We start from the raw sequence: 26,923 nt of genomic DNA, 5'->3' as shown, positions 1-26,923 counted from the left end.
AATAAAAAAAAATCAACTTTTATTGACATAACTTGATCATGACTTTTTCCGTCTACTCTCTAATGTGGCTACAATTTAACAGTGTATCAGAACGTGCGGAACCACACTGCCCCTAAGTGGCCAAATCGGGTACAACATGAGCAGCGGACGCAGTACACAAACAAGAGCAAGACAGTATCAAATCATTTCAATAAAAACGATTTTAGTACATTTAAAATCGATTCTGAATTGTACTAAATGAGAATTGTGGTTCTTATGAGAATCGATTTTTTTTGGCACACCTATATTGGCCACTGATCGTGAGCGAACGATTTCCGTGGAAAAGGACGTGATCGGCTTATAAAAGTTCAGACAAATTCAGATAAAAGCATAAAATTCCATAAGAAATTTATTGCATGTCTTTGCGATATGCATATTGGATGGGCCAATAACGTGATATCGATATTTTTTCGATATATTGTGCAGCCCAAATTCTAATTAAGTAGGTTATTTTCATGAGTTTCTTCTTATTCAAACCCAAAAACATATAAATACATTTTTTAATACTTTATCCTTCACTCCCCAAAACGTATGTATACGTTTTTTATGTTGTTTCTATGCTAGAGCACATTGATGCATCTTCTAACCTGAGGAAGTCGCTTAAAGCAATGGTAGTTATGACAAAAAAAAGCCCATCAGGTGGCAGCAGAGTATAAGAGATCAACCTGGGCTATGTTGCAACAAGCTTTCTTTCCCCAGTGTTTTCAACAGGTTTGTGAATAATGATGAAACTTAGCTATATTCTAATTCTAGTTGCTGCAAAACAGAAACAAATACAAATATTTTTTTTTTTAACTTGTAAAAGAAGAGACTAATCTTTCTTTTGGTAGGTTCCACGTTCTTATAGCAATAGGACACAATATATTCTGTGGGCCTTACAAAATCTGTCAAAATCCAGTTGCTTCAGTGAAAATGTCTGGGAGTGAATGAGTTGAGGACAATATTTCGGAGCCATATTTTGCGTATCAAATAACGTTACAAAATGTTTTTTGTTTTTGTTTCTTGTTTTTTAGGTAGGCTGGTATGGATGAGTAGAAATTCAATTCATTTAAGTTGGAGATTTGAGATTTGTATTTTTGTTTAAATCTACATTTTGTTGAATGTTTTAAAATTATGTAAATAAAATAAAGCAATATTATTGCATTACTTTTTTAAATAACAAGACCATTATTCATTTTGTGGTACATTTTTAGCTTGTTTCCATTTGAGTCCATTTTAAGGAAAGTCCAGCAACAAGAATGCAATCTTGTGATTGGAAGCAAAACGCTGGCATCGGTAAAAACGACATGATGACATCACACTCACCACCAACAACAAGAAGGACATTGCCGTCGAAGACGTCGTTCCCGTTTTTTCTTTCACGCATCCAAAAGCGTTGTTCGACCGTATGAGCGTTCAACTCTTACAGTGACAAAAAAGCGAGTGAGTCGTTCGGTCTGGCCCTTATCCTGACACGACTTCCTGAGCACCATTGTTAAGCCAGAGCGGAGGAAATACACGCACGTGCGCGTGCACGCACCGTGGAAAGCTTACGTCAGGAGAACAGAACATGGAAAGCAAAAAAAAATTTTTTTGTTTGTTTGTTTTTTGCATCTTTTGGCCTTGCACTGCTTTGGCCAAGGTCACGCTCGTATATTTTCGCTTCCTCAAACGTCAACTCTGCTCGTCGGACGGTAAAGCGAAGACAACTAAACGATTCCAGATGTACGTATACTTGAATTTTGATCAACAATTAAGGTAAAAGACATACCAAATTTGAATTTCATTGTGGAAATCAATTTGTATTGATGGGTGTATTTGAATTATTGGCAGTTGTTATCATTCGAAAGTTAACAATTGTTTCCAAAAGAAAATGTCGCAACTTCCAACTAATCACCAAGGTTATTTTAGTTAACTAAAACTAACGAAAAAACTCAAACTTCAACTCAAAAAACAATTTTGTTAACAAAATAAATAAATAACTATAATTAGACTTAGACTTAGACTTGACTTTATTGATCCCTTTGGGATGGTTCCCTCTGGGAAATTTATATAAATTATAGCAACAAAGTCCTTCATTTTAGTCTTTCGTAATTAATTTAATGCACGAGCTTTTGGGGGTGATTTTAAATAGGATTTTAAGTCGATTTATTTTGATATGAACCAGAAGAAGGACGTTTGAAAGTGTGACACACAGAAGTTGACGTCATCAAGCAGCAGCACCTTCAGATGACGTCGCTTCAATGCTGGTTTTTAAATACTGTGCACAAATAATACACTTAAAAAAACTAAAACTAATACTGAAACTAACTAAAACTAAACTAAAATGAAGCATTTATTAACAAAAATTTATTTAAAAGAAAACAAAAGAGCCACCACAAAAGATCAAGCATGACTGCATCCCATTAAAAATCTTAGCATTCCGTAGCATTCCTCAATACGATATATCAAATTAAAAACATTTTTTACAGATTCAGCTCCAGATTCTTCATTTCTTGACCCACTCCAACATTCCAAGGTCAAACAGTTAATCTCCTTCCTCATCATTTCGTTTCATCCATTATGACTGCATCCCATTCAATATCTTAGCATTCCTCAATACAATTTCATTCAGCATTTCAGCATTCACACGCAATTTCTGCAAATTTCAATGTCTAGGCAGTCTTATTAAACAGCTAATGAACATTCTTTCAAGCACAATACCGGTTGAACAAATAGCCTGAAACTATGTGAGTGTCCATATGGTAATCCATGTGTGTCGGTGTGTGTGCGTGTGTTCTAAACACTGAGGAGCCGCAAGCTAAACTCACACAGGCGTCATTCTCCACAAAGCCCACCAAAGCTTCCCTCCACTGCATCAAAGTGCTTGTTGTGTGCTTAGGTTTTAACATGGGGGGTGGGTGGGGGTAGGAGCTTTCTGTGGGATTCTTATCACTCGTTTAAGTGCTAAGCCATGAGGGCGGCCTCTGTGATGATGACTATTGCCGACGGGAGGAGATCTGAAGCGTCTGATGATAAGGCTCCAAACATTGAAGGCCCACTTGACATTGGCGTCAGATGACAGATTTGCAAATAAGAAGATAGCCTGCCCCCTACTGGACTTTTTTTTTCTTTTTCTTTTTTTTGGCTGCTGGACTTTTTTCAGCAACAACATACGATAAAACGCCATTAAAACGTTGAGAATAAATACATTAATAATAATAAATAAATAAATACATGAATAAATAAATAATATGTTTATTAGGGGTGTGAGTTGCCTAGTATCTGGCGATTCGATCCGTATCTCGATTCATAGGTCACGATTCGATTCGATACCGATTAATTCTGATATGAATTTATATGTCGATTGTTACGATTTTTTTTTACTCAAATTTAAAAAAATACTCATCAGTAAACTTTTCATGTACACTGTAAGATTTGTATGATAATGTATATAACTGAAACTTCAACACTGTATTTAGCAAACAGGTTGTAATCCGTTTCATGTTTGAACAGCATTGAAATAAAATATTAGGGCTTAATGTTCCATTAATAGAACATTCTTCCATGATTAAGGTGTGAACATTTACCCTAAGTAAGACGTGTTGAATATTTCCATCAAAAATTGATGTTTAAAAATCGATTCGGACGCCTATTGAATCGATTCAAGAATTACGCGCTGTAATATCGCGATATATTGCTGAATCAATTTTTTTAACATCCCTGATATATATGTATAATAAATAATTTATTTAAATAAGTAATTCAAATTTCTGAATCGGAATCCTATTCGGAATACAAAGCTCCATGTAAACCTGGCTAATGAGGCCATTTAAAAAAAAAAAATCTGTCATTTTTTTGTGCATCTATTTGACTGCCAATCACTCGTTTTTTTTCCCTGAAGCTCGCAAGCAGTCGTCCAGGAAATAATCTACATGATTTTATTCAGCACAAATCTCTGCAATCCAGTTAAGAACCGCTTTCAAAAATGCTGCCGTGTTTGTATTTTGCCACTTTTTGGTTCTGTAAAATTGCCGCGTTTGGAATAAAACAAACACGCAGTCTGATCAAATGTCTACAGGTTTAAAAAAAAAAAAAAAACATTTTAGCAGCAGCTGTTGCAAAAAAAGAAAAAAAAAACATGCTGGTGTTTTTGGCAAGCTGTCTGGAAGATGGATTGTGTTCCCCGCTAGTTTAGATTTTTTTTTTTTTTTCATCCGCTCTCCGTCAGGTCCAAATGGCGACGCCACAACAACAATTTGTGCAACTGCACAACTTGTCTTCTTGGAACTCTTGATGAGATGATGCAAAAACACACAATGGGGGCTCTCAAACTGGAATCCCCGCAGATTCGGGGGTTCCACAAAATCATCAACGTTGATGTCATATCATTTAAAAAATAAAATAATTGCTTACACAAAGAGCGGTGGATTATGTTTTAACTGACGTGAAGATTACAAAGCTTCCTTGGGAAAAAAAAAAAAAAACAAGAAAAAAAAAAAAACAAGAAAAAAAAAAAACATCTCCTCTTCTGTAAAGCCAAAAAGTTACAAAACGGCGAAGGAGTCCTCAATTGAGGTCATCCTGTTTGTTATTTCTACAGCCTGGGAACGTCACGCTGGAATAACAAAAAGTCTCTTTCAAGGATTTTGTGTCTGAGACTGCTGCAATTTCACAGAAACTGCAGTTAATCTTTGGTTTTAAAAAAACGACAGCAGAGCCGCAATTATAGAGCAGTTAAGTCCGAATCCTCCTACCTGAGGGCAGCAAAGATTTAACAGATACACTTTGCAAGCATCTTTTCATTTTTAGTCAAAATGACCTGGTTTAAGATTGTTTTAAAAAAAAAAAAAAAAAAAACATTCATTGGGCTGTTTTTTTTTTGTAGAATTATTATTAGATGAACGTCTTCGATATAACTTAACAGACAACAAATTCCTTTCATTTGTTGATTACATGCTGATATAATCGTGCTTTGTCATGGATACAGGAAATGGAGGTTCAGTGATGTCATTGCTCTGTTTGTCCACTAAGGGGCTCTCTGACTCGATTCAATGCCATAAGCATATCTAGTAAGTCAAGTCGAGTCTGGGGGTCGTGGATCAGTGGCATGGTGTTCGGCTCCCAACCCAGAGGTTGTGGGTTTGATCCCATGCCATTATGACTACGTCAAAGCATCCTTGAGCAAGATATAGCCCATATACACAGAAGCTCTTCAGCATACCCCATTAGGTAAAGCATATACTACTTTTACTTTGCACTACTCCCTACTAAGTACTGTATATCAGGTGTGTACTTTGGACAATGAACATTGTTATGTTGTGGTCATATGTAAAGTTCATCGTGAATTTTGGATTGACTGCTACAATTCAGCCAGCTCAAAATGAATGAGGGTTGTCATTACAGCCTTACAGAACTATAGTACGATGAGTTATATTGTAAATTATATTTCTGTAAGGCGTTTCAAACTCTTCTTCCATGTGTAGCAGATGCCAGCTTGAGCTGTATATGTTTAATATAACTTCCCTTCTCTGAGCTTTCACAGGGTCTTTTGCCCTTTTGCTAACTTTTAACTTAAGAGTCAGTGCGCTCCACTTCCAAGGTGATGCCGCAGTTCGAACCCAGAGTGGGTCGACAATGCTCGAATTCCTTCAGTTATACATATGCCCCTTTTTTTGAATTTGAGCACCTGCCCCTTCAAAGGTCACTGCACACCCCTGATCTATATTGGTTATTTTTTGGACTAATAAAAGTGAAATTGAACAATTTCCTGCACTCTGGCTGATGAGCTCTCATGGGACATTTTTTATTTATTTATTTATTTATTATTATTATTATTATTAATTTTTAATGTGATTTTTATTTGATGATTTCATGAGACTGTGCTCCTGTTTTAATGTCTTTCTTTTTTGTTTTCTTTTTATTGGTCTTAACTTTCTCATTGTTCTGCTGTTTAAAAAAAAAAAAGTATGTTATGCTCAGTTGTCTTTTGTTGTCTGTTCAATTTTTTTGTACGCACAGTACTTTGTTACATAAATAAAATTGTGTTGAATAATCCTCCATGGCGTAAAAGTTGAACATCGTTGGTATACAGACAATAACGTGTTGACCCACTTCACGTGGCTAACATTTAATAAAACAACAATAGCCGATTAGCGTATTATGTTGACGCTGCAAAAAAAACTCCGGAGCATGCATGACATCGCAAACATTTTACAAGCAACGTCTTGAAGCGACAGCCGTCACCTGATGTAGGCGTAAAAAGCAGGATTGAAAAGGATCTTCTGCAAATGAGCTTCAAAAACTTTCTGTTTTCATTTTTACATGATAGTGTGCTGCCATCTAGTTGCAAACAGTGGCGTCACACCCAAAATAAAGACAAATACAAGTTAGAAACTGCACTAAAAAAAAAAAAATCTGCAAAATAGCACTACTATATATAGCGGAATACTTTGAGGCGCATGCAACAAATGTCGACCATCAAGACGTGCAAGTGTGATTTCATGAAACATTCCTCGGCGTGGAGTTCAGAGGTCGCAACACGTCTGCACGCACAAGCAGCCGGCCACCATCAGGACAGGAACGCGGAGCATGTGCACACTTTTTTTATTTTTTTATTTCTACTCTTGTTCTACTAGCTAATAATAACAACACAGTAAGATCTCCAGAGAACAACGGCGAAAGGAGCGACACGCTTATTCATAGTGGGAAATGTTCTGTTTTTCTGAAATACTAATATGTTTGCTATGTCCGTTTATTATTATATTTTTGACAGTTATAAATGTACAAATTTAAAGCATTGTGACCGCATGTATCAAATATGAAACAAATCAAAAGTCATATGTTTTTATGAATTATGAATTTCACAACATTACAACTTTGAGCTCAAAATTAGTTTCACTCGCAACATTACTTAAATCTGAATAATATTCACATTTGTAAGAGTACAAATTGAATCTCAAAAACTTTTTTTTCTGCCTTTATTCTGATGATTTTTTTTTTTTTTTTTTTTTGTAGAGTCCGATGGGAAAGCACATTCCAGTGGGAATACGTACTGAAGTATACTTTAAAAAAAAAAAAAAAAAAAAAAAAAAAAAAAAAAACATCCGCGCGAACTGGCAGCGATGTGCCTCAGCTTGTCACCAGCACTGGTGCAAAACAAGGAGGGGAATGTCGGGGGGTGGAGGTTTGGTGGGGGGTAAAGAAAAAAATCTGGTGTCTTTCTTCCTGTGTACATTGAGAGCAAAAGTGGCATGTGTGTGAAAGGGGGCATTTACTACGAGCCACAAGGAATACATTCCGCCCGCCATGAAAACATGATCGGGCGATCTGGCTAGCTCGGCCGAACGTGACCACATTTAGTCACACTCAACCAATCCCAATCGACAAAAGAATTTTAAAAAATATTTAAAAAAAAAAAAACAACAACATCTTGCCGTCATGTCAAAGTAGGATCAGATTAGTGTTCATTTTATCCGCCATTTAGAAATTTAGTCTCAGTTTTAGTCCAGTTTCAATCACGCTTGTTTGTTCATATCATATTTAGTCAACCTCATCCCCTTTTTATTTTGTCTATTTTTAGTCGACTACAAATCGAGCATTTTAGTCTTTACTTTAGCCCAAGAAAATGTCATTTTATTCGTCTAGTTTTAGTCAACCACAACTGGCAACGTTTTAAGTCTAGTTTTAGTCAAGGCAATCATTTAACCCCTGTATTTTTTATTTTTTGTCAGCAGATTATGTTGAACGTTTTGTATCTAAAAGTATTTCACATCAAATTTTCTCTCAACATTTGATGAAAAACAACTTGACTCACAATTACAGTATATCAACAAGTGGCTACTATGGCTCCATGCTACAAGCTCGTAATTAGCTAGCACTCACTAGCTGCAGATTTAAAAGGGAGCGTGTCAACTGTGTGTCACATGACAGTGTCACGGTGACAGATTAGCACAGACAAGATTTGACAAAAATCGTACAATTTTCGTCTCGTTTTTGTTCATGAACTAAAATGTCAATTTTCAAGGTTTCAAAAGCAGGGTGGAAAAAAAGGCAGAGGTCGCGTTTGCTCGAGCATCTCGCGCCTCTCCCGGGTCGGGAGCACGCTGGCCAACACACAGAGAGGCTCTTGTTGCAAAGAAGGTGGACCCAGGTAGGAGTCAAATGCACGCTCGGGCACAGAGGAGGCACTGTTTGGCCCAAAGCGGCCACTGGAATGCCGCGCGAAACTCGCATTTCAACACATACCTTTCATCGTGGGGGTGGTGGGGGGGATTCCCACAATGCCTTTCATCACTTATTTTTTAAAACTGTTTTTCAAAAAGCGAAATAGAACTTTCATCACTTAATAGAATGCAAAGAATGAAGCAGTTTGTGCATAAAACGTGACGTCATTTGAGCTCAACCCACTGTCGTTTGCTGAACCAATGAGGTTGAGCAAATCCTTCAGAGCCCGCCCCCTTCTCTACGAGTACAAATCACGGAGCTCTACAAGTACGAATCAGCACCATCTGTAGCAAGAAATTTGGTGCAAAAGTCACGTGACTGGACAGCAGCAGAAAAAACACTTGTTGTGACTCCTAGTGTTAGACTTATTTGACTGAAGTTGTCATTTCTGCAGGAACAAATCAGGACTTTGACGGATACAGATTTACCATTTTTTCTACAGGTACAATTTTTTTTTTCTACAGATACAATTTTTTTTTTTGGGGGGGGGGATTAAATTTTATTTTATTTTTGTAGGGGTTAAAAAAATTTTACAGGTACATTTTTTTACAGGTATTTATTTTTTTACAGGTAAAAAGTTTTTTACATACATTTTTTTTTTTAATGTACAAATTTTTTTACATGCTTTTTTTTGCATGCATTACAGGTACAAATCATGACTTTTACAGATACAGATTTATACTTTTTTCTACAGGTATATTTTTTTTAAGAGGTACAATTTTTTTATTATTTATTTATTTTTTTACAGGTACAAATCACAACATTTACAGATACAAATGTATACTTTTTTTTCTACAGGTAAAATTTAGATTTTACAGGTTCAATTTTTTTCGTACAATTTTTATTTATTAATTTATTTATTTATTTATTTTTTACAGGTATAATTTTTTTTACAAACTTTTTTTTTTTTTTACAGGTACAATTTTTTATTTATTTATTTTTTTTACAGATACAAATCACGACTTTTACAGATACAAATTTATACTTTTTTCTACAGGTACAATTTCTCTTTACAGGTTAAATTTTTTTTCTAGGTACATTTTTTACAGGTATATTTTTTTATTATTATTATTTTAAAGGTACAAATCACGACTTTTACATATACACATTTATACTTTTTTCTACAGGTTTTTTTTTTTTTTACAAGTTACTTTTGCACCATATTTACTCGGGTGTGCCAAAAAATCGATTCATAAAAGAATCGAGATTCTCATTTATTAATCCAATCGAATCGATATTAATATCCAAAAATCGATTTAATTTAAATTAGAAATGAAGAAGAAAGGGAAAGGCAGTTGTATCCCACACGCTGTTTTCGTGGAAAAAGGCACTTAAAATACAAAATTAATAAATGTTTAAACAAAACAAAAAAACAAAAAAAAAGACACTTTAATGTCTTTATTTGTCATTTTGTCTTGCAAAGCAGACTGAAATAGATCATGACAATGTTGTGCATATCTGTAAATTGAAGCAGAAATCATTTGTCAATCAAATAATTTTGAATCGAAAATCGTTTGAATTGAGAATTGAAAATCGATTCTGAATCGAAACGAATCGTGAGACAAAGATTCCCAGCCCTAATAGTTACCTCCATAGACATTCCCCGCTTTGCCTCACTATTGTATGGTGTTCCACAAGGTTCAATTGTGGGGCTTCTGCTGTTTTCAATCAATTTGCTGCCCTTGCCTTCCATCTTTAAGAAATCATGTGATTTCCACCCCCAATGTTCGCATAAACATTCCCCGCAAATATTTACTACATTTTATGATGGCGACATTTTTCAACACTGCAACATCGCCGGAGCGTTATCAGATGAGCAGCTGAAGGTTGCGAATGACTCACCTCTTTTCTCTTCTTCTTGTCCTCCTCCTCTTCGTCATGCTGCTCAACTGGCATGGGTCGGAAGTCTTCTTCACAGCACAGGAAGCTCACCGTGCATCCCATCCGAGCAGAACGGTCCCATTGACGGACTCTCAGCATTCATCTGCAAGCGCCCGCATGGCTGCAGAACACAATTTGGAGAATGCAACACTTGTCGAAGAAGGGAAAGTTTTGCATGCCTGCAGGTTGTGTGTGTGTGTGTGTGTGTGTGTGTGTGTGTCTCTCTCTTTCTCTCTCTCTCTCTCTCTCTCTCTGAGTTGTTGCTGCCCTCTGCTGGTGTATTTTACAGCTCATGTTGGGTGCGCGTACAACTTTGGAGTCTGGGCAGAAAGATTTACAAGTACCCCGGCCTCTCACGATCCTCATGCCAATTAAGTAGAAACTACACAGGTATTAAAAAGTGGAGTGTTGTGTTTTTTTTTGTTTTTTTTTAAATAGTGGTCAATTGCTGCGATCGGCTGGCAACCGGTCCAGGGTGTCCCCCTGCCTACTGCCCAGAGCCAGCTGAGATAGGCGCCAGCACCCCCCGCGACCCTTATGAGGAATAAGCGGTCAAGAAAATGGATGGATGGACAGTGGTCAAATGAGATGCCCGACCTTTATTTTGACGTGCGGGGTCAAACTTGAGAGAAACGCCACCTGGTGGCAGAGAAATCAACATTTCACAAGCAGCATTTTGGCAAATAGCAAACAATTCAAATAAACAAACAAAGAGAGAGTCTTCAAGCTGTAAACGCCACACGCAGTTGAAGTTTAACTGTCAAACCAACATAGTTAAACGTTTTGTTAGCTCTGTCTCACAAATGTCGGCTTAGCTTAGGGCTAACATACGTGGGAAACGTAATTTATACGCTAGCAGTTAGCATCGATAGTATAAACATTTAAGCAACTGAATCTTATTTAGACACACTTGAGGAAAACAGTTGCATATTTCATGCAACAAGACAAATGTCTTTGTCTTCTACAAAAAAAGAAAAAAAAAAAAAAGACTAATACAGTACAATGTGGTACATGCCACGGATGAGGTGACTTCCGACTTCTGGGTGTCACATACCTGCGCTGTTTCCGGTTGTCGTTTGCCAGGTATGGGCGTGTCTTCACTCTTGACAGCAGCATCTACGCGACCTACCCTATTTTTTCCTTTATTCATTTAACTTCAAGTGTACAGTACAGAATGACATAGTACAATTTTTATAAGAAAATTGAAGGGTTTGCAAGGACATTAATAAGGGTTAAGACGAAGCAAGAAATTGTGTGATTAGACTTTTTTGAGTTTTTTTTTCCTCTTTCTTTTTTGTTATTGTCTTGTTCAAAGCACGGTTCTGTTCTGTGTGCTCAGTTTGACTTGGATGTTTGTTGATTTTGGAATTAATAAAAGGATTTAAAAAAAAAAAATTGTTCTTCGTTTGTTTCCACATGGACCGTATTATTCTGTACTGCCTCCAGGTGGCCAAGGTGGGCACAGCAACATTGCAACCGCACAAACTTGTCTATATTCAAATTTATTACCCTATGCTTTTCATAAAGCAAAATATTATTCAGTTCCATTTATATCTTTGTTTGAAAGCACGATATAAATAAACGTGAGTTGAGTTGAGTTAAAAACACAAACAGAAAATTGTGTCTTAGATTAATTGCATTTCCATTCATTCATTTCCGTGAGCATATTTATATTTCAGTGTCCTGACAGCATGGTTACGCAACAAATTTAGCTCTTATCACAGGCCAGCATTGTATAAAAAAATTAATTAATTAATAACAATAATAAACTATATAAAGCAAAAATAAATAAAAAAATATAAATATATTAAAAAAAAATATACCCATTAAGATGGACACATCCACCTAATTTGATTTCAATCTGTGAAACTGTGTCCAGGCAACATTCAACATTTTTCAACGTCAAAAATGTAGTTATTCTGCCGTTAATTTTTCATGTCCCCCAAAATGTCCACATTTCACCATCAATTCCAGTGTCAAAAAGTTGATCCTATCTTTCACGACACACGTGTAGCAGATTCCCAAACGACATTTAAGCTCCTTGAGGCTTGTTTTTGTGTAACTATGTACTAATGTGACACTACCAATTTAAACTTTTAATTTTATTTTATTTTTTTATCTCCCCTGACCACATAATAGACAAACCTCTCACTAAAATTATATTTACATCACAATGCAAAGCAACCGCCTGTAAACCAAACCTTGTTTAAAAAAAAAAATAAAAAAAAAATAAAGCAAAAAAATATATTCCTCATATTTGTAAGAACAACAACAGTAACAGCTTGATGGTTTAGCAAATGAAGGTGATCTGGAAGCAGCAATTGTCGGGTTTTGTTCGCCCTTGCTTTAACTCTTCGGACCTTGTAACGACAGCTTGTACCTTGTGAGAAAAAAACAACAAAGACAACATTTACTACAACAACAACAAAAGACTACTTTAGGAACTAGACTAAGTGCAATTTGTGGATAAATTGCATGGGAATGCTGAAAGCTGAATGCTAATAGCTGAATGCATGTGAAATGCTTATGAAGCAAATTGAGAGATACATTTTTAGGGTCTACTCCTGCAAGTTCCAGGGGGGCAAAATGAGTTTTCAGGAATTGTGCGCCGTCAAAAAAAGTGAGGACAGTCTCTACGAAAAGTGACAGAATTGACAACAAGATTGATGAAAGCGTCCCATACCAGTCTTTGACACCTTTGACAAGATCCAGCTGGGCAAGACTGATCAGCACCTGTGGACAGAAAACGTGTAAATTGAAACGCTTCCTTTTTTTGCACCTTTCCTGGCCCAGATCTGTAATTGAGGTGTATGAAGTAGCGCCTTTACTCATGAAAATTATTGGATTTTCTTCCCCATTCGTTACGTTGAATTGAACCATTTGTTACTCTCCGTTGTTACCAAGTTTCACAACACACAAAATGATTGTGGGTCATTTTGACCCGCAATGTGACAGGAGCATTAAAACAAATGTGCCTACCATTCCAATGTCCTTCCTTTCGCGCATGTGGAACATCTTGTTATTTTTCACCGCCACGTCCAGCGTGCGCGTTAGGGCCTCCTCCAGGGACACGTCAAACTCAAACCTGACATAGCACGGGACGTTTGTGCATAAAAAAATTTTTAAAAAAAAATTTAAAAAATGAGAGCCCAAATGGAGAAAGCGCAGCAAAGCGCAAGCACGTACTTCTCCTCAAAGATGGGATTGACGGTCCTCTTCTTGACGTGGGTTCGCTTGCGATGTCTCCACGTCTGGTCCGGGAGCAAATAGAGCCGCACGTAAGAGTCGGTTCCGTTTTCACTGCAGGTGAAGATGTCCCTGCGGAGGAGCAAAAGTTTCGGGACGTGAGAGGGCGTGACCATCCCTCCCTCCCTCAATTGGGGGGGTTGTGATGCACTACTAACCTGCAATGGTTGACCATAATGACCAGTTTGTTCCTCAAGGTGGCGTAGCGCACCGTCAGGTTGATCTCCCCCAAGGAGCCTCGATGTTTACGGAGCATCCTACGGAACATTACAAAACGGTCAAAGGCTGGAGCCGGGAATGTTGTGGACATACAGTAAATGTGCCTATTAGTTTGGGAATTTTTTTGTTGGAAATGTACAATGCAAAATAATAACAATAAGTCAATGTGACCCGCTTTTAGTCTGTTTTGTTTATTATAAGTCACAATTATTTTTTTGTTTAGTTTTTTTTTTTTTTTTTTTTTGTATGGGTCAATTTGACCCACTGTTTGTTTCTTTAGTAAGATTTGAGTCTGTTTTGTTGATTGTGTGGTCCACTGTTGTTTTTATTTTATATTTATTTTTGGTATGGGTCAATTTGACCCGCTATTTGTTTCTCGAGTAAATTCATAAGTCAATGTGATCCGCTTTTAGTCTGTTTTGTTGATCATGTATTTTTTTTTTTTTTAGATGGGTCAATTAGACCCAGTATTTGTTTCTTGAATATGTTCATAAGTCAATGTGACCCGCTTTGAGTCTGTTTTTATTATTATGTGTCACAATTAATTTTTTGTTGTTTTTTGGTACGGGTCAATATGACCCGCTGTTAGTTTCTTTAGTATGTTCATAGGTAAGTGTGACCCGCTTTGAGTCCGTTTTGTTTATGGTGTGTCATAATTAGTTATTTTTTTGGTACGGGTCAATTTGACCCACTGTTAGTTAGGTTTGTTTCTCGGCTGCCAATCCAGGCTGCAAAAACTCACTCCGGATAGGAGGCGCCATCCGCCAGATCGAAGCGCGACGACGCCAGCGCGTTCTCGGACAGGAGGCTGTGCGAGTCGTAGCGCCGCATGCTCATGGTAGCCGGGGACGGATGCAGGGCCTCCGAAGCCAGATAAGAACTGCGCCGGTGGGTGGAGTAGTCCTCCGGCCTGGCCGCGGACGAGGCCAGATTCACGTTGGAGGAAAGCGCCGACAAGGAGGACGCGCTGGTGTTTTGTTGGTTCACCGTGACGGGTTTGGGCGCTGGCTGCTCCACAGTAAGAGTCTGTTGACGTCAATACATGACTTTTCGAGATTAACAGCCATTTTTGTTTTGGGGTGTACTCTCTCTGGAAATGTTCATGGGTCAACGTGACCCGCTGTTTGCTAGTTTGTGTGCCACGACGTGGTAAATGTACCCACCCTGAGCGTAGCCTTGAGTTTGATCTGGCTGTTGGCTCCCGACTGCTCCAGCTGGAAGCGCTGGTCCAGCGCCATGTTGGAGACGTTGACGAAGCGGCTCAGGGGCAAGCGCAGAATGCCAAGTTGTGTCTTCTTCTCGTGTTGTTTCACCTGCCAACAAACAAAAACGACAAGCTGACGCCTCATCATCGGCTCGGGGGTCGAGAGAGACGCTTTCGTGTCCAACCTGAACGATGAGCTGCTGCGTTTTGACGTCATGCACAAAGAAGGTGAAGCCCTCCTCCCATACCGGGTCTTTCGTGGAAAACACGACCTGACGACACATTTTGGAAAGAGGAGAAAAAGCGACTCGGATCATCAATACGCGTGCTCACGTTTGAAGTCAAGTTAGCAAAATTAGCAGTTAGCAATAGTAGCTTATTCAAACTATTTCGTGATTATTTGTGAGATATGGAAAGAAACGAAAATATGATAAGCCATATGATAAGCCGTACCTTGCTTTTCTGAACGTCGTCGTTAATGGACATTTCCACAAACGAGCTCGGACCTGCAGACTTCCTTGTCAGCTGAAAATTAAAATAAATTAATTAAATAATAATATTGTTATTATTATTATTATTATTATTATTATTATTAATAGTAATATGCACATTCACAACATATATGTATAAAAAATAAATAATATACTGTACATAAAAATTAATTGTTTTATTTGAAAGATGTATACAACCAAATGTATCACTATTATTATAATAATTATTATTAATAATAGTAATATACACATTACACATTCACAACATATAAATAAAATAAATATACTCTATATAAAAATAAATTTGTCACTCAAATGACTGTGCATATTAATTGGGAAAATTTTATTTTGAGTAAATAAATAAATACAGAAATAAATATTATTATTTTATTCTTATTATCATTATTATTATTATTATTATATACATATTCACAACATATGTAAATAAAATAAATAATATGCTCTATATAAAAATAGTTTTATTTAAAAATAATAATTTAAAAAAAACAAAAAAACATTACAATCCCCTTTATTATTGAAGCTAAAATAATTAAAAAAAAAATTTTAAATGAACTGCAAATTTCGTTGACTATTCAATACCCTCCTTCCATTCACAATAATTTGGATCACAGCCTGGTTCACACATAAAGAGAATCGGGCTGTTTTTGTCCCGATATTGCCCCTTCCCGACCAAGGATGTCAAACGCCCGACAAACTTTTGTCTTATACTATTATCTTATAAGATGACCTTTATACGTGAGATGTGTTAAGAGTGGATTTGTCCCGATAATTGGGTCCAAAACCAGTTGGGGCCGACAATCTTAAATTATGAACATGTTTAATATTTATGACAAAAATCTTAAAGTCGGCGGGGACGCTGAGGTGGGCCTGCTCCACCAACTGCGACGTCAAACGGAATGTAGCCAATCAAGAGGCTCCCTAATTGAAAAAGACGGTGGCCCTCTACCATGGAGGACCAGCTCGTGGGAGAAGTAGTCCGCAAACCACCATCATTACTTCCAGTTCGTCGCGTTTGTTGTCTTCTATGGTGTGTCTCATCGTTTCCAAGTTGTTTCAGTTGTTTGTTTGTTTTTTCCCCTTCCAGTTTTGATTAGATCACGTACAATCACGCGAGAGGTCTCTCATGGAGGGCTGGAATCTTAACCAGTGTTGAGCTGTGATGAGATTATCTGCGCACCTTACACACAATACAACCAAAGCTTTTAAATGCCCGATTTTTTTTTATCTTTATGTGTGGCGTCTGACAAAGATAAAAAGCCTTTTAAGATTTGAAAAATCTTTACATGTGTACCAGGCTTTAGTCAGGTTTGCAACCGTCAGTCGGAGCGCAGGAGTCTTGCTTACCATTCATTTCCATCAATGTGCTTCTAACTGTACTTTCAGTGAATGACCAGCAGGTGGCAGCTGTGGTAACAAAGCTGACATCCACCAGCTTTGAGGTTAATGACAATATGCCAAACCTACTGCTTGCTTGGTTGGCTTATAAAGAAAAACCGAACCCCTAAAAGCAGCAAACAAGCGCACCAGTTGAATATCAACACATTTTTGTTGCTATGCAAAGCAAAACTGCCAACGAGTGAGGAGGAAGTGAAAGCGACCGTAAACATGATCTACATGCAGTTGAAAGACAGGAAATACCGGCTACTGCTACCGAAACAGAAGCGACGACGACGACGGGACACTCCAACACTTACCCGACCTTCTCTCCCGTGCTTCTTTTTCTGGTGATGCTCGATCTCACTCAAGTCTTTCTGCAGACCAAAAGAAAAATAATAATAAAGCCGTCAATGACGTTGAGGTTGGCAAGCACGGTTCGAGTAAACGTCACACTCAAGATGACTGACCGGAAGGTTGGAGGCGTTGTCCAGATACACCGCCAGCATGGCGCAAGCGTAGCCTTTGTTCGACTGCAAGAGGAAAATGGATCCGCGAGTTCATCCCATTGAACACGACGGAATATGAATACTAATCATCACATCACAATTTGTCTCATTTAAATCATCGGAACAAGTTTCCACAGTCGTGACTTGATAGCTAAACTGGGTGAAGGTTCGCCATTTTCAAGAAACTGCGCAAAAATGCTCTCATGTCAATGGGGCATTTCACCTAAAATGAACTTTTTTCTTCTTTTTTTTAAAATTGCATTGAATACATGGCTTTAAAATGTCCAGCATGCTCGTTTTTTTGGGGGGGGTTTTCACCCATTGGAGCTGATCATAATCAAGAAGATATCAGTTTCATACCTGCTTGAGCAGAGTGGGGTCACTTTGGAGCGAAAGCCAATGAAGCTTGAGATGAACTTCTCCACTCTGGACCCCATCCAGAGGAAACCACTGGCGCGCACACAGACCATCACAAACGTTGGAACAAGACCGTTGGACCGCATCCAAATGACGACGCGAGTGCGGCCTCACCTGATCCATTTCTTTCTCCTTCTTCACTTCTCCCAGATCCAGGTGATACCTGAAAGACAACGCAAACGTCACAATGACGAAAGCTTGCAGTCACAGAAACATTTGTCTTATGTGCGCATTTGTGTGCATATGTGCATGTGAATTTGTGCTGAATTCACCTGAAACCTAATAGAAAATCCCATGACCCTTCACCTTAACCGGATACTTCAGAGTCTCGCCAGAGTCGTGAAGTTCAGAAAGTCCCGAGGCCAGAGGAAAGATCAAAGGAAAGAAAGATGAAGCCAAGTTAAATCCAGCACCAACCAGATGCCACCGCCTGCCACCCACATGGCTACAAACCCAGAATCTTCCACCAGCCCCAGAAATCTCCAAATCCCAACAGATTAGGGAGATCTCAAGAGACCAGAGGAAAGACTAAACGAGAGGAGGGAGAGATGAAGCAGAGTGAGATCTACAGACGCCACCTGCCACCCACATGGCTACAAAACCTGAATCTTTCACCAACCTTGGAAACCTCTAAATTCCAACAGATTAGGGAGATCTCAAGAGACAAGAGGAAAGACTAAAGGCAGGAAGGATAGATGAAGCAGAGCCAGCGATCCGACTGATTCAGCGAGCAGTGGGAGGGAGCAGCAAAATCTTTTTTAATATCAGTCGATGCCTGTCTTAGTCCGTACCGTCCGATGAAATCATCTTTGTCGGCGTCCTCGTCGAAAAGCTCCACCTCCAGCTCTTGACCCGGCGCCTCGTGGACGACAAACTGCGCACGTGCACATCCATGTCCATCAGTGGTAATTCCGTCGCCGAAAAATTTGTCACAGTTTTTTTTTTTGACAACTAAGTTATATTATTGTCAGTTCAACATGTTTCATTGAAACAGTAAAAGACACCGTTGTATTAAATGTGTCTTGCGTGTTAAACTGCAGTAACAAATAGGTGTGTTCATTTTTCTGTATAAAAGGTGAAATGTATGGTGAAGGAAAATAGACTAAACTGTCAATTTAGTCGACTAAAATTGCTCTTCATTTTTGTCGACTAAAATTGATCTTTATAATCATCGACTAAAACTGGATTAAAACAAATACAACCAGATGACTAAATTATGACTTAAAACTAATTTTAGTCAAAAGACTATAATTAACACAAAAAAATTAAAATGTGTCTTGCGCATTACACTACAGTTACAAACAGGTGTGTTATCATTTTCTGTATAAAACATTGAAATGTATGATGACAGAAATTATCGACTAAACTGTCAATTTAATCGACTAAAATTGATCTTTATTTTCGTCGACTAAAATTGGATTAAAACTAAAATACAACCAGATGACTAAATTATGACTAAAACCTGAATTAATTTTAGTCAAAAGACCTAGAACCAAAACTAAATTAATATTTCTTGTCAAGGTGACAAAAGTGTTGTAAAGCGTGGCCACGGAATAAATGGAACTCTTGTTTTTTTTGTTTTTTAATATTGCGCGCAGGTTATACACATTTGTTAAAACCTAAATCTAATATTAAAACTAAACAAAAACTAAGCATTTATTCAATAAGTAAAACTAATAAAAACTAACAGAACCAGCCTGAAAACTCATTAAAACAAACTCAATTTAAAAAAAAATAAAAATCTAATCTAAAATTCAAAACAAAGTCAAATAGAAAAATTGCAAAAACGATATTGTAATCCAGTACCTCGTAGGTCTCGCCCCATCTGGGGTGCAGATTCTCTTTGATGGTCTTGCTCTTGACTTTCCGATCGCCCACGCGGAGTTTGGCGTACGGGTCCGACTTGCCCTTCACCATGCCCAGCATGTACGTGTCCTTGGCCACCAGGTCCCTGGCCTCCACCAGGTGGACTCGCACCACTCCCTGGAGAGCAAAAAAAAAAAAACGGCGGCGGGTCATAATCAGCCCCGATCGCATCGCATGGGAGCAATCGGTTGGACGTACGCGAGGCAGCGGGAAGCGCATCTGGTCCACTTTGACCTGGTCGATGAGCGGGAAGCACATGCGGTTGGGCAAGACCATCAGGGAGGCAATGATGTCCATGATGGTCCCCTCGGATAAGGAGCTAAAAAAAAAAAAAAAAAAAAAAAACGGTCAGACCCGGTCGCCGATTAGGGGAGGAGTCGGATATGAGACGGCACCTGAAGGCGGGGCTGTCCAAAATGTTGGTCATGCCGGTCCAGTTGATTTCAAGTGTCTGAAACGATGAAACGATTGGCACGTCAAATTAACATCTCACATTTTTTAAATAGCAACGGCATAAAACGTCTTGACAAAGTAAACAGGGACGCCGTACGTACATTAGGGATGTATCGATAACGGTGATATTGCGATATTAAAACTGCCACAATATATCGTCCTGGTCATGTCACGATATTAAAAAGCAGTACATATGTTTAAAAAAAGAAAGAAAAAAAAAAGTCGGGTTGATTTCTATTTGTGCAGTTCTAGCACCCTCTGGTGGCTAGTTTTTTTTTTTTTGTGGTTTAATTGTTATAAGGCCTGTTTTTGGCCCTTCGATGTTTAAAAGCCATGCTAAAATAAAAAAATAATAAAATATAGATTGCAGAATATTCATCCTTAAATTATAAATATGTTTATTTATTTATTCATATGTATTATTTATTTTATTATAAATATTAGGTTTGCCATGACGATATTAACAGTTTAATGTCAGGCCAAACCAGAATGCCATAAAAATAAAAAATATTTATGTTAAGTGCTGTATGCAAAGACTTTTACTTTGTTTTTATATTTAATTAACTGTTTTGGGTTTTTGTCAGCGAAAGAAAATATGAAGGAATGCTCTCAAATTTTTGTGCTGTTGACAAAGTGTTATCTAGCTTCAAAAACCCAACCAGTAGTAGATCAAAATTAAAAAATACAAATAAAATAAATAAAAGTAAAATATGTATTGCAGCACATTCAATTTTAAATTATAAATATGTTTATTATTTATTTATTAATGTATTCATTTATTTATTTACATGTATCATTTTATTATAAATATTAATTTTGCCATGTCAATTTTAACAGTTATGTCAGGCCAAACCAGAATGCCTTAAAAATAAAAATACTTACGTTAATGTTGTGTTATCTAGCTTCAAAAACCCGACCCGTAATACATCAAATTAAAAATTGAAAAAAAATAAAAAATAAAAAAAATAAATAAATAAAAATAAAATATGGATTGCAGCACATTCAATCTTAAAAATTATAAATATGTTTATGATTTATTTATGTGTATATTTTATTATAAATATTAAGTTTGCCATGGCAATATTAACAGTTTGTCAGGCCAAACCAGAATGCCTTAAAAATAAAAATGTTTATGTTAAGTGCTGTTACTGTTAATGTCAAGCAAGCATTAAACGTACCAAAGTTCCTTTTTTTCCCCAAGGTAAATGGTGACAACAATGTCCAAAGGCACTTGATTGAAAGATGAGCAGAACTCACCGGGCGGCGGATGAAAAAGAAGGTGACTCCTCCCACCAGTGGCGCTTGTCCAATGAGAGGCTCCAGAATCACCCTGATCATCCCCCGCAGCTGAAGGATTCAAAGACAGGCTCACTTTATTATTGCAGGCATACAATGTGCACATCTAAAAGCTCTACAAATGAAAATGATGTTGAGACAAAAAAAAAAAGTTGCAAAGTCCCCACAAGGAGGTCACACAATTGATTGTGGCTCCTCCAGTTACGAGGACTCCACTTTGGGCACCAAAGCGTGAAAAAAAGAAAATGGCGGTCATGACATTGACTCACTTTGAGTCCTTTGACGCCGGCTGTGATGGCCGACTTGAGCTCGGCGTCGATGTCCACGTCGCCTTCGTAACTGCGGAACAAAACAAAAAAAAAAAAAAAGTGGTGAGAAAGATGGTGGAGCGCCAATGGTACGATATGTGAGCGCACCGACTTGATGGTCATGTCCAGGACCACCTCCCTGTGGTCCACCTCGTGCGTGTACGCTTGGATGCCCACGATCCGTAGTGGCTGCAAGTCAGAAAAACATGTTCACATTCGTTTTATTCCCTTTTGACTTTTGTTTTTGTTTGTTTAGCTCAGTTTAATTAGTGTTTAGAGTGGATTTGTTTGCTTTTATTTGCTCCAAAATTCAGTTTTATTTTTATTAACTTTAGTTTATTATACTGTATATTTAAGACATATTTGTCAAGTGCAAGATGAAAAAAAAAAGTCATTGTGTCATAAAGTAAACTAGACTAAGTGAAATTTCTTAGAAATTGCATGGGAATGTTGAAAGCTAAATGCTGCAAATATGCAGGACAGCGGCTCTCGAGGACCAGGGTTCACTACCCCTGCCTTAGCATAATGGCCCTGGATATATTTGCAATGTACAGTCGGAGGTGGGATTTGAACCTGAACAATGCACTATACCAAGTGAGCTACTGAGCATCTGGTGGTGATCAGTTGATTGTATGGAAGTGGGCGTGGAAAGAGATACTTGGAAAAATTTCAAAGTCAGTCCCATAGAAAATGAATGAGGAAAAGTTGATTTTTAACGTTAAATTATGCAAGTACTGTAAGTAATGTGGAATCAGACGATATGTTCCCAAGAAGGCGTGAATTTTTTCAGCAAGTTGAAATTTGAACGGTGTAAATCGGATTATGTGGGAGTTGTTTGACGGCAAAAAAAGTGAGGAGAATAAAATGTGCATTCCCACAATTGCTAAATATTTACCTTAAAAGCTTTATGAATGGAAATATTTGACAGAGACTAAAACAAAACATTTTCATGATTAATAATAGTCAATTTCATAAACATTAAATGTGGTGGGGGGGGGGGGGGGGGGGGTTTAAAGCATTGTCATTTTTATTTTATTTTGTTAACAAAAATTGTATTCCAATTTGAGTCAATTTGTTAGTTTTCCTGAACTACAATAACCTTGCTTCCAACACTAGGTGGCGACATTCCTCCGTTTATCCCCTTAGGGTGTGGATATTTGTCAACAAAGCAGCGTTTCTTGAGTTCTGATCAGGGTTATTATACTTTGGGAATTTTTCATTTTTAGTGAGTTTTTGTTTAGTTTTAGTTAGTTTCACTATTGGTTTTAGTTTAAGTGTGTTTGTTAAGTTTTTTCTTTTTTAAGTGTATTACTTGTGCACAATATTTAAAAAACAGCATGGGAGCGACGTCATGTGAAGGTGCTTTTCTATTGGCTGCTGCGAGATGACATCACTTATGTCTGACACACTTTCAAACGTCCTTTTTCCGGTTCATATCAAAATAAATACACTTTAAAAATCACATATAAAATCATCCCTAAAGGCTCTTGCATTAAATTAATTTCCAAAGACTAAAACAAAGGACATTTTTGCTGTAATTATAGTATAAAGTGTAGTTTGAGTTCGTTTTCGTTTTTTTAAATGTATTTTCATTTTTATTTTATTTCCTGAACAAAATTGTTTTTTGAATTTTAATTTTATGGTGGTTGTTTTTTTCCCCCCATATATTATGAACAAAATGATTAATTGAAGAACTCACAATGTGTCCAAAGTGGATCTTGGTAAAGGTGAAGGTCTTGAGCTCGGAGCTGGACTGCCTGACGGCCGTCTGAATGTTTTCCCGCAGGAGCTTCTCCATGAACATCCCAAAGAAAGGCCACGCCTGCTCCAACACCTTCCATGGATGGGAAACACAGATGAAAAAAAAAAAAAAAAAAAAAAAAAAAAAAAAAAAAACGACAGTAGCAACAGCTTACAAAACTTAGCGCCATAGACTGAGTGTAATTTCTGGAGAAATTGCGTGGGAATGTTGAAAGCTGAATGCTAATAGCTGAATGTGGAATGCTTATGAAGTAAATTGAGAGATAAATTATGAAATTGTAACCTCTTGTTTACTGGACAATGCGATTATCAACTGCGTCACCGAGCAGTATCAGACACCTGGTAATGACGGTAAGTTATATGTATGGGTGTGGAAAGTGATACTTAGAAAGACTTCGTCTGTCCCATTGAAAATAAATGGGGAAAAAAAAAAGTTTATATTAAATGTTAAATGGTGCAAATATTGTAAGTAATGTGGAATCAGATGATAAATACCCCAGGAGATGTGAATCTTTGAAACTAGTAGAAATTTGAACAATGTAAATTGGAAGTATCATGTGGGAGTTCTTTGTGCAGCAAAAAAGTGTGGAGAATAAAAAAAATCAGAATAACATATGTGCTTCAGCATTCCCACAACGAAATTTGACAGTCGCCAACGCTGCTTCTTTTTTTTTTTTTTTTTTTTTTTTTATAAAGAGCTCAGAATTGTTCATTCGGTAGTCTTACCGATTCAACGTCTTATCATCATTGCTCTTTTTTTTTTTTTTTTTTTTTTGTGTGTGCGTGCGTTTGCGTGTGTGCGTTTGCGTGTGTGCATTTGCGTGCGACCAACGCTGCTTCTGAAGTCAGGCCAAAAAAGATTTCGACGACATACCTTGTTGACCCACTCCACTTTCTCCACGTCGGTGAATTGGACCTTTGGAAGGAGGGAGAAAAAAAAAAAGTTAAGTTGATTGAAACTTGATTAATTAATTTGATTATTTAATGAATCATACAGTATCAAATTCCAACCCTTTCCATCTCTTTATTAAAAAAAAAAAAAAAAAAAAAAAGACATTACCGGTATTTAAAATTGACAGTGCAGAAAATGCATGAAAAGATTAGACTGCTCTGCATAAAAAAAATAATCAATAATCAATCATCAAAAATTTCTAGATCCGTTTTTGGCACCGTAAGCGCCATTTTATTTTTTTTTAAATATATATATATATATATATATATATATATATATATATATATATATTTATTTATTTATTTTTTTTTATTTATTTTTTTATTTTTTTGGAAGGCTACTAGATAGTCGAGCCTATTTTGTAATTGACCTGTAAAGCAATAAAGTAGCAATAAAGTAAGTAATAAAGTGATTTGCTATCAACATGATTGTATGCCAAGTAAATACAAGTACACTTCTACTCCTACACTGCTTTAATGTGCCTTACAACTGTACTAAAACCTGATTTAGGTAGCAAAATGTTTTTGGGCTTTTAAAAAAAATGTCAAAAAAATAATAATAATAATAACAATAATAAAAAAAACAATAATAAAAAAAAAAAAAGGAGCATACAGAGAAAAACGCGTGCAATATTTGGATTCTACAAAAATATAAAAAAATAAAAAAAAAATAAAAAAATCTTATTCTAGGTCCCCAAACAATTATTTCACTTTTTTTTTCCCCCAAAGATGTCAAAATAAAAAGAAGAAGAATAAATAAATAAATAAACAAAGGAGCATAAAAGATTTAGGTCCCAAAAAAATTTCACAGGTCATTGTTTTTCACAGATGTTTGTAAATAGATAATCCTTCTGCTTTTTTAGAGAGCAAAAGTAATTGAAGAATATTTACTGGTGATAGTCTGAAAATCTAACGAATTTTAAGTTAACAAGGCCTCAAAACAATGAATTGATTATCAAAACCTTTGTCGATTTATTTGATCAGTACCAAAGCAGTGACCGCTAACATACTGTCCACTTACAGTCCACTCACAAAACATCTTTAGTCAGCTTCAAACAGACGATATTAATAATAATATGCATATTCAGGCACTTTCTACTGGTAAGCGGGTGTGGTAGTGCAAGTGCCACACTTGTTATGAGGATCAACCCAAGTCAGGTATGTCACGCAAACCACTGCATACTTACTTACTTACTTAACTGCTTTTATTTTGAAAGGGAGGGTGGAATCCACTTATTATTATTATTATTATTATTATTATTATATTTTTTGTCCAGCTTTGACGTACCCACGACGCCATCTGCAAGGAGTTCTTCAGCTCCGTATTCACCACTTGCGTCTCGTTGTCCACAAAGTCGATTGCGGTTCCGATTCGGGAGTCCTTCCACTGGCGGTTCTTCTTCCACCAAGTCACCATCAGCATGCACAGCAACAGCCAGCTGACGCTCAGGCCCAGGTAGCCCGTCAGGTAGACCGGATAGAAGAGCATGATGGCGCGGAGGAAGTACATGAAGAATTCGGTCACCACTCGGTTGACGGTGGACGGGCTGACGTTCTCCGGACTACCGCCGCCGCCGAGTTCGAGTTCCTCCAGTGGAGCGGGGGAGACGCCGGGGGCGACCATCGGATGGTGGTCCAAAAGCCCGCCGCCGGGATCCGAGGAGGTTCTGGGGGGCGTCAAAGCTCCGCCGTCGGGCGTCAGAACCGAAGTAGACGCCATTGCCGCAGCGGGGGGAATGGACCGAGACGCTTCCGCATTGGGGAGCCGCAAGAGGTGGGCGGAGACAATACACCTGAGCCCCGTCTGGGTGGGGCCGTGAAGTGTGGGCGCGGTTTGAAGTCGCCGCACTTGCTTCACATTGGTTAAATCCACGTCACGTGGTTAAAGGACGCCATGTTGTTTCTATATGACCCTGCCTACCTGTGTTATGGGAAAGATGGACGTCCAACGTTGCCATTCGGAAACGTCTAATTACGACCGAGTTCTGTTCATGTGATTTTGTTGTTATAGCAAAATTGTGTATACTACGGTAACAGTGTAGATTCTAAAACAGTCTGCTGTGCTAGCGGACGCTAAGTTCTTGCCATTCATGAATCCTTTTGCGCTCACTGCCATGTTAAAACTTGAAGTTCTCTCAACTCGGGTATCAAAATAAATTCCCAGTTCTCCAGTAGAAAATACGACATGAGGGCGCATTTACGTGCTATTTTCTACTCGACATGTGGTATTTACCATAATTACGATACCACATGAAGGCAGCATAATTAATTTCTAGGTAGGACACGTTCTGATTAAACATGATTGGCTGCTGCGTCAACCTCGCTGCATATGATTGGCTGCTGTATCCAGGCCGGAAGCACCTGCTTTCATTGTGGCGGGGTTAAACCCACTAACAGAACGTTTTGTTTTACAGTATTTTGTAAAAATGTAATGGGTGTTTGACGTCCGGGGCCGATTTGTTAATTATTAGGCCCTATTATTTTATTTAAAAAAAACGGTATTATTAAAAGGATCATGTCAAGCCAAAGCGGCTCACTTCCCGTTCAGTCTTTTTCATACAGAATGTTGTGAGACAAATTCGTGTCAATCAGTGGCCTTCATTATTTTTTAGCTTCCTCCAAGCTACACACATTTGCAAATATTGCATTGCTGCATTTTCAGGCATATGTTGAGGCCTCTTAAAAAAATAAAAAAAAATAAAA

The 26,923-nt window shown here is 37.6% G+C and overlaps 2 protein-coding genes across 2 annotated transcripts in view; both read right to left on the bottom strand.

Annotated features, from left to right (window-relative positions):
- Positions 1 to 11,126, bottom strand: part of tns1b (tensin 1b) — a 130,664-nt gene extending 119,538 nt beyond the window's left edge. Inside the window, exons 1-3 of the mRNA XM_077535907.1 lie at positions 11,106 to 11,126; positions 10,702 to 10,743; positions 10,066 to 10,225 (exon numbers count right to left, since the gene is read on the bottom strand). Of these exons, the coding sequence (XP_077392033.1) occupies positions 10,066 to 10,203 (138 nt within the window). The 5' untranslated portion in view covers positions 10,204 to 10,225; positions 10,702 to 10,743; positions 11,106 to 11,126. The remainder of the gene's footprint in view (positions 1 to 10,065; positions 10,226 to 10,701; positions 10,744 to 11,105) is intronic.
- Positions 11,127 to 12,191: 1,065 nt separating this feature from the next.
- On the bottom strand, positions 12,192 to 26,011 carry esyt3 (extended synaptotagmin-like protein 3). Its single transcript, XM_077535916.1, has 23 exons — positions 25,509 to 26,011; positions 24,144 to 24,185; positions 23,208 to 23,342; positions 21,621 to 21,697; positions 21,470 to 21,539; positions 21,162 to 21,251; positions 19,847 to 19,902; positions 19,650 to 19,770; positions 19,392 to 19,568; positions 18,377 to 18,459; positions 17,700 to 17,748; positions 17,529 to 17,618; positions 17,130 to 17,192; positions 16,980 to 17,036; positions 15,227 to 15,298; positions 14,959 to 15,045; positions 14,733 to 14,882; positions 14,312 to 14,595; positions 13,509 to 13,607; positions 13,291 to 13,422; positions 13,084 to 13,189; positions 12,788 to 12,837; positions 12,192 to 12,484 (listed from the first exon to the last, which is right to left on the bottom strand). Exons 1-23 carry the CDS (start codon positions 25,938 to 25,940, stop codon positions 12,451 to 12,453), a joined length of 2,556 nt encoding a protein of 851 aa, XP_077392042.1. The 5' UTR covers positions 25,941 to 26,011; the 3' UTR covers positions 12,192 to 12,450.
- Positions 26,012 to 26,923: the final 912 nt, after the last annotated feature.

The sequence above is a fragment of the Festucalex cinctus genome, chromosome 11 (genome assembly GCF_051991245.1).
Source record: "Festucalex cinctus isolate MCC-2025b chromosome 11, RoL_Fcin_1.0, whole genome shotgun sequence".
In the NCBI taxonomy this organism is placed as follows: domain Eukaryota; kingdom Metazoa; phylum Chordata; class Actinopteri; order Syngnathiformes; family Syngnathidae; genus Festucalex; species Festucalex cinctus.
This window is presented reverse-complemented; position numbering and strand designations above follow the sequence as displayed.